Here is an 8,616-nt window from a genome sequence, read left to right as displayed (position 1 = left end):
CTACTACTTGAAAGTATGCATTAACAAAACATGCCTGAAACATATCAAGTAGATTATATAAATATCCTTGCAACAATAATGTCTTAAGGAAATTTACACATACCAAGAGTTCAAATGTATGCATTATTTTGCTATCCATGATTTATTTGTGTTTTTGCTTACTTTTATTTTATGAAAGTTTTATGAGGGTTGTGGAACCATTTAACAAACTTCATGTTAAAAAGTACAGAGGGGAGATAGGAAAGAAAGACTTTTCATGTGATTTGAAAATAAAACAGAATATATTCAAGTCACATCACCTACTACCACCTAAAAATTTGACATATCGTTTAATCTTTGTGTGTTTTAAACTACAAATAATATATGTATTAGAAAATAGCATCTACCACAGAGTCTTGATGGGGAGATAAATTAGAAATGTTTTTCTTTGATCGCAGTAACATTCTCTCCCCATTGGATTTAAATGATCTATGGGTTTATTGGAAATATTTTCAAATGGTTTTCAAGTGGAATAGCTATTTGTATTGTTCCCTGGATTAAGAAAATAAAACTAATCACAAAAGTATATATTTGTTTCTACTCTGGAAATTACTGATTGTCTCTCTCTCCAGTTCAGTAGTGTGGGAGTGGGGAAGACTGGCTGATGGGCAAAAAGCATCAAGATTAATTTTTTGTTGTTTGCTTGCTTCATTGCTTTTTAAATTTATTCAAAAAGGTCAAATTTTCTTTTAGGCTTATTTAGTTACATTGCCATGGGACTAAACTGGGAAAATGGGTAGACAATAAACAAGAATGTCATTTACAGTAAGGAGAATTTGAGTAAGATAAATTTTGGTCCTTAAGTAATTACTTGGGGGATTTTAATCAGCAAAATGTACCTTTTTATAATGAATGAATCCCAAACTGGCCATAGTGAGATGAATTTTAATAGCTAAACTGCCTCAGAACTTATTATGATTTGGAAGCTATTATATATGTATTTTTAGATATACAAAAATCACTGACAGCATAACTGATTTCACTGATATGATAGTTTCAAGGAAAATGCAGAGAAAAGTATTTGTAAAATGGAAATCCTCATTCAAATGAAAGTAATTAAACATATTTTAATTATTCACTGACTCTTACCCTTTTGAACTGCTTTGCTGACTTTTAAATACATTCACATTTGATATTAAGACTTACATTTTTTCAAGTAAAACAATCTCTGGACTCTTCTTCGTATTTGCTGAGTCTTGATACTATAAATAATGGGGTTCATCAAGGGCGGGAAAATGATATAGACATTGCCCATAAGAACATGAACCCAGGGTGAGAGGTGTCTGCCAAAACGATGAACCATGGTCAGACCAATGATTGGGATGTAGAAAACCAAAACAGCACAGATGTGAGATACACAGGTCTGCAAAGACTTGATTCTCTCTTCTCGTGATGCAATTGCTAAGACTGCATGCAAGATCATGATATAGGAGATAATGATGAGCACTGCATCCAACAACAAGTTGCTGATCACCAGGGCCAGACCGTAGATGCTATTGAAGCGAATGTCTGAACAGGCCATTCGAATTAAGTCTTGGTGCAGGCAGAAAGAGTGAGAAAGGATGTGGGGGTGACAATAATTTAAGAACTTTAGGCGAATAATGACTGGAGGTATGAGCATAGAACTCCTACATAAGATTGCCACCCCAATCTTCATGATTTTGTCATTAGTTAGGATGGAGGAATAGCGTAGTGGGTTGCAAATGGCAATGTAGCGGTCAAAAGCCATAGTAAGGAGGACAGAGGACTCCATGAAGGACAGACCATGGATGAAATAGGACTGGGCAATGCAGGAATCCAGGCTGATCTCTTGAATCACCCCCCATAAGATTCCCAGCACTGTGTGCACGGTGGACAGCCCCACACACAGGTCAGTGAGGGCCAGCATGGCCAGGAAGTAGAACATGGGCTGGTGCAGGCTCGGCTCAGTCCTGATCACGTGGAGCACCATGCAGTTCCCCAGGAAAACCATAGCATAAATGGAGGCAAAAGGGATGGAGAGCCAGAGATAGTCAACTTCTAAGCCAGGAAAACCAGTGAGAGTAAATCTGGAACTATTGAAGTTCAGGATAGAGACAGCAGACATTAATAGAGGATTAAAAATATTTCTAGAGAGGTATTAAAAATTAGATCACTTTATGACCCTTTAATTTCTAGTAATGTTTGTCTGCTTTTGAGAAGAAAATATAATACAGTTTCCTCAAGTATCATGAACTCTGCAAAATAGAGGCCTGATTCATTATTCTTTAGGTCAAGAACCAGTTGTCTAAACATAGCTATTCCAGTGCTAGTGACTAAGAATGTCAGAAGACTAGAGGGTTTTATGCAGAAACAATAATGTTAATAGGCTCATGAGACTTGGTTGGGGATACACTTCTGGGATCTCTGTTTATTTCAAAAGGAAGATAATATATAGCCACAGGAGCATACTGCTGCCATGGCTGGCAACACCACTGGGAAAATGTGAAATGCATGTGTAATTTTTCTCTTGGGTAGAACAGCTGATCATTTTACTATCACCAAAGTATCATAAGATCCCAAAGGGGATAGACTTGTTAAAGTAACCTAACTTTGGATAAAATAAAGTTAGCCAAAATAAATCTGACAAAATAAGTGGAATCAGAACTGTTATGTGCTGGATTCCACACTGCTTAGCTTCTAATAAATTATTTACTGATTTTAGTTGTACTTTATTTTTCTTCTCTATGTTCATGTATCTCTTTATCCTGTTAAAAGCTTTCTAACTTTTCTGACATTCTCAATACTTTTACTTTTTATGTCTTTCTATGAAATATAAGTCATGCATTTTAGACTGTAAAATCCAAAGCTTGCATTAGATCTTGAGTAATAGCTGGGCATGAAATAGCTAGATCATATGGTAGATATTTAACACTTTGGCAAGAATAGAGTAGAATGAAATATTTGGGTATTCTAAGGAAAAAAAAAAAACAGTCTAAATTCTACATGTAGTGACATTATCCTTCAAAAGTGAAAGAGAAATATTTTCTCAGGTGTGCAGAAACAGAGAATCAATAGGTAATAAACTGACACTGCAATAATTACTTTAAAAAGTTTCTCAGAGTAATGAAAAATGATATTGTCAGAAATTTAGATCCACATTAAAAAAGCATCAGAAATGGAATAATGAAGCTAGATACTTTATTTTTAATTGATGTAATAGATGACCATTTATTCAAAGAAATAGTTGTAAGAATTTATTTTATGATTATATGGGTAAGTGAATGATTAACAGCAATGTTATAAAACATGGGAAAGAGAAACTGGGAGTTGGGATTATTCTAATGTAAGTTACCTTCAGTACTCATAAAGTGGCATGTTGTTGAGTCGCTAAGTCGTGTCTGACTCTTTTTTAACCCCATAGACTATAGCCAGCCAGGTTCCCCCGTGCATGGGATTTCCTAGGCAAGAATACTGGAGTGAGTTGCCATTTCCTTCTCCAGGGAATCTTCCAGACCCAGGGGTTGAACCCACATCTCCTGCACAGCAGGCAGATTCTCTACTGCTGTGCCACCAGGGAAGCACATAAAGTGATATATTATTGTTTAAAAGTGAACTTGGATTAGGCACTCACTAAACAAAAATGAAAAATAGGTAAAATTGATATGCAAGCAAATAAAAAGGAATCATTTAATGTGCTCAATTAAAACTAGGGAAGGGGAAAAAAGAGAGGAAGAAGGGAACAAAAACAAGAAAGAAGAGAAAAGTAGAACAAGTATAACTTATAGAAAACAATATCAAACATGGCTGATTTTAATCCGATTAAATTAAAGATCACTTTAGGTGTGAAACATCTGAATATCAAAAGTAATAGGGATAACTTGTCAGAGCAGATTTTAAAAACATAATTATATATTGTCTACATGATACCACTTTAAAGGCACAGATTAAAAAAAAACATTGTATGAACACTGATAAAAAGAAATCTGAATTAAATACATTGTTTTCAGATAAAACTGATTTCAGATCAATGAAAACTATTATGATGAAGTAGTACATGACATAGTAAAAAGAAACGGGGTGTGGGGGGGACAATTTTTACCCAAAATTAGTATTCAGAGCTTTTGTGGCTATTTGTGGACATGCTCAGAGAGGGAGAAAATTGAGTCTCCTGATGTAAATACATGTCCCTGATGTAATACTCTCCTTTCTTGGTTCAGCTCTCGTACTGTAAATAATCTTCGTGATCTATTTTGTGCCATCATTTAAACATTTTTGTACTTTTGATGATAAATTTGCTGCTTGAAATGCCTCCAAACATAGTGCTGTCTAGTATAACAGCAAGAAGGCTGGAATGTGCCTTACAGAGAAAATGTGTGTGTTACACAACCTTTCTTCAAGTGTGATTCATACTGCTGTTGTGAGTTCAAAGTCAATGAATCCACAATAGAGTACATCCAGGAAGAAAAAAAAAAAAAAAAGAGAGAGAGAGAGAAAATACCTTCATCCATATATGAGGGCCCTCCAGAAAGTGCTATAATAACATCTGTAGTGTGCATCATGAAGCTTGAAGAAAATGGGATAACAGCTAAATTTGTGGATTCATGAGACGACAGCTGACAAAAACATTCATGGTGAACATCACTGTTGAGTAATTGAAAACCAAAGAAACTAATGGTCAAGATTTCAGGCTTCAAAAAATGTTATCCCTTTTCAGCTAATGATAGCTGGTTGAGTGTTTCAAATGGCCTTTTGGCATGGTAAATATTAAATGTTAGACAGAATAGTTTTTATATATGAGGAAGCAGAGGATGATTTTTTAAATTCATTTATTATTTATTAAAGGATAATTGCTTTACAGAATTTTGCTGTTTTTAGTCAAACCTCAACATGAATCAGCCATAGATATACACATATCCTCTCACTTTTGAACCTTCCTCCCATCTTCTTCCTCATCCCACACCTCTAGGTTGATACAGAGCCCATATTTGAGTTTCCTGAGCCATACAGCAAATTCCTGTTGGCTATCTATTACACATATGGTAATATAAGTTTCCATACATCTCACCCTCTCCTCTCTTCTCCCCATGTCCATAAGTCTCTTCTCTATGTCTGTTTCTCCATTGCTGCCTGTAAATAAATTCTTCAGTACCATTTTTCTAGATTCTGTATGTATGCATTAGAATATGATATTTATCTTTCACTTTCTGATTTCACTTTGTTTAATAGTTTCTGCATTCATCTGGGGCTTCCCTGGTGGCTCAGAGGTTAAAGCATCTGCCTGCAATGTAGGAGACCTGTGTTTGATCCCTGGGTCGGGAAGATCCCCTGGAGAAGGAAATGGCAACCCACTCCAGTATTCTTGCCTGGAGAATCTCATGGACAGAGGAGGCTGGTGAGCTACAGTCCATGGGGTCGCAAAGAGTCGGACACGGCTGAGCGACTTCACTTCACTGCATGTTCATCCACCCCATTAGAACTGACTCAGATGTGTTCCATTTTATGGCTGAGTAATATTCCACTGTGTATATGTACCATACTTCTTTATCCATTCATCTGTTGATGGACATCTAGATTGCTTCCATGTTCCAGCTATTGTAAATAGTGCTGCAGTGAACAATGGGATACATGTGTCTTTTTCAATTCTGGTTTCCTCAGGGTATATGCCTAAGAGTGGGATTGCTGGGTCATATGGTAGTTTTATACCTAGTTTTTAAGGGAATCTCCATATTGTCTTTCATAGTGGCTGTATTGATTTACATTCCCACCAACAGTGCAAGAGCCTTCCCTTTTCTCCACAACCTCTCCAGCATTTATTGTCTGTAGACTTTTGGATGATGGCCATTCTGACCAGTGTGAGGTGATATCTCATTGTAGTTTTGATTTACATTTCTCTAATAATGAGTGATGTTGAGCATCTTTTCATGTGTTTGTTGGGCATCTATAGGTATTCTTTGGAGAAATGTCTGTTTAGATCTTTTTCCCACTTTTTGATGGGCTTGTTTGTTTTTCTGATATTGAGTTGTATGAGCTGCTTGTATATTTTGGAAATTAATCCTTTCTCAGTTGTTTCATTTGATATTATTTTCTCCCATTCTGAGGGTTGTCTTTTCACCTTGCATATTATATATATATACAATATATTACATTGTTGTGTAAAAGCTTTTAAATATAATCAGGTCCCACTTGTTTATTTCTGTTTGTATTTCCATTACTCTAGGAGGTGAGTCATAGAGGATATTGCTTTGATTTATATCATTGAGTGTTCTGCTTATGTTTTCCTCTAAGAGTTTTATAGTTTCTCATCTTACATTTAGGTCTTTAATCTATTTTGAGTTTGTTTTTGGGTATGGTGTTAGCAAGTGTTCTGATTCATTCTTTTACATGTAGCTGTCGAATTTTCTCAGCACCATTTACTGAAGAGGCTTTCTTTGTCCCATTGTATATTCTTGCCTTATTTGTCAAAAATAAGATATCCATAAATACATGGGTTTATTTCTCTGCTTTCTATCTTGCTCCATTGGTCTATATTTCGGTTTTTGTGCCAGTACCATATTGTCTTGACATCTGTAGCTTGTATTATAATCTGAAGTCAGGAAGGTTGATTCCTCTGGCTTCATTCTTTTTTCTCAAGACTGTTTTGGCTATTTGGGGTCATTTGTGTTTACATATAAATTGTGAATTTTTTTGTTCTAGTTCTGTGAAAAATACCATTGGTAATTTGATAGGGATTGCATTGAATCTGTAGATTGCATTTGATAGTATAGTCATTTTCACAATATTGATTCTTCCTACTCAGGAACATGGAATATCTCTCCATCTGTTTATGTCATCTTTGATTTCTTTCATTAGTGTCTTATAATTTTCTGTGTGCAGTTCTTTTGTCTCCATAGGTAACTTTATTCCTAGATATTTAATTCTTTATGTTGTAATGGTGAATGGGATTGATTCCATAATTTCTCTTTCTGATTTTTCATTGTTAGTATATAGAAATGCAAGTCATATCTATGTATTGATCTTGTATCCTGCAACTTTGCTGAATTCACTGATTAGCTCCTGTAAGTTTGTGATACTATTTTTAGGATTTTGTATATACAGTATCATGTCATCTACAAACAGTGAGAGCTGAATTTCTTCCTTTCTGATCTGGATTCATTTTATTTATTTATTTTTTTTCTTCTCTGATTGCCATAGCTAGGACTTCCAGAACTATGTTGAATGATAGTTGTGAAAGTGGACCCTGTTGTCTTGTTCCTGTTCTTAGAGGGAATGCTTTCAGTTTTTCACCATTGACAATAAAGTTTGCTGTAGGCTTATGATATATGACCTTTACTATGTTGAAGTATGTTCTTTCTATGCCCATTTTTTGAAGAGTTTTAACCATAAATTGGTGCTGAATTTTGTCAAATGCTTTTTTTGCATCTATTGAGATTATCATATGGTTTTTATCTTTCCATTTGTTAATATGGTGTATCACATTGATTTGCATACATTGAAGTAGTCTTGCATCCCTGAAATAAACTCAACTTGATCATGGTGTATGAGCTTTTTGATGTGTTGCTGAATTCTGTTTGCTAAAATTTTGTTGAGGATTTTTGCATCTATGTTCATCAGTGATATTGGCCTATAGTTGTCTTTTTTTGTGTGTTGTCTTTTTTTGCTTTTGGTATCAGGATGATGGTCACTTTGAAGAATGAGTTTGGAAGTGTTCCTTTCTCTGCAATTTTTTGAAAGAGTTTTAGAAAGATAGGCATTAGCTCTTCTCTAAATGTTTGATAGAATTCTCCTGTGAAGCCATTTGGTCTTGGGCTTTTGTTTTGTTTATTTTTTGGGGGGGAGATTTTTGATCCCAGCTGCAATTTCAGTGCTTTTAATTGGGTTGATCATAATTTCTATTTCTTCTTGGTTCAGTCTTAGGAGATAGAATTTTTCTAAGAATCTGTCCATTTCTTCCAGGTTATCTATATTTATTGCCATATAGTTGTTCATAATAGTCTCTAATACTCCTTGGTATTTCCACATTATCTGTTGTAACATCTCCTTTTTCATTTCTAATTTGGTTGATTTGATTCTTCTCTCTTTTTTCCTTGATGAGTCTGGCTAAAGGTTTGTCAATTTTGTTTATCTTCTCAAAGAACCAGCTTTAAGTTTTATTTACATTTACTATTGTTTCTTTTATTTCTTTTTCACTTATTTCTGCTCGGATCTTTAGGATCTTTCTTTCTACTAATTTGGGGTTTTTAAGTTCTTTTTCCAGTTGTTTTAGTTGTAAATTTAGGTTGTGTATTTGATGCTTTTCTTATTTCTTGAGGTAGGATTGTATTGCTATAAACTTCTGTCTTAGAACTGCTTTTGCTTTATCCCATAGGTTTTGAGTTGTGTTTTCATTGTCACTTGTTTCTAGAATTTTTTTGATTTCTCTTCTCATTTCTTCAGTAACCTGTTGATTATTTAGAAACCTGTTGTTTAATATCCATGTGTTTGTGTTTCTTACAGCTTTTTTCTTGTAATTAATATCTAGTCTCATAGTGTTGTTTGTCATTGGAGAAGATGCTTGATACAATTTCCTTTTTCTTAAATTCATTGAGGCTTCATTTGTGATCCAAGATGTGGTCTATC

The 8,616-nt window shown here is 34.7% G+C and overlaps 1 protein-coding gene across 1 annotated transcript; it reads right to left on the bottom strand.

Annotated features, from left to right (window-relative positions):
* Positions 1-1,174: 1,174 nt before the first annotated feature.
* OR51V1B (olfactory receptor family 51 subfamily V member 1B) lies at positions 1,175-2,125 on the bottom strand. The gene has a single exon (NM_001389989.1). It carries the CDS (start codon positions 2,123-2,125, stop codon positions 1,175-1,177), a length of 951 nt encoding a protein of 316 aa, NP_001376918.1.
* Between the last annotated feature and the right edge of the window lie 6,491 nt (positions 2,126-8,616).

The sequence above is a fragment of the Bos taurus genome, chromosome 15 (assembly GCF_002263795.3).
Source record: "Bos taurus isolate L1 Dominette 01449 registration number 42190680 breed Hereford chromosome 15, ARS-UCD2.0, whole genome shotgun sequence".
NCBI classification, from domain to species: domain Eukaryota; kingdom Metazoa; phylum Chordata; class Mammalia; order Artiodactyla; family Bovidae; genus Bos; species Bos taurus.
The sequence above is the reverse complement of the archived record's forward strand: the minus strand, read 5'-3'. Positions and strand labels throughout refer to the sequence as shown.

Excerpts from the sequence above, each read along its gene's own strand:
- OR51V1B (NM_001389989.1), bottom strand. The coding sequence starts at position 2,125 with ATGTCTGCTGTCTCTATCCTGAACTTCAATAGTTCCAGATTTACTCTC.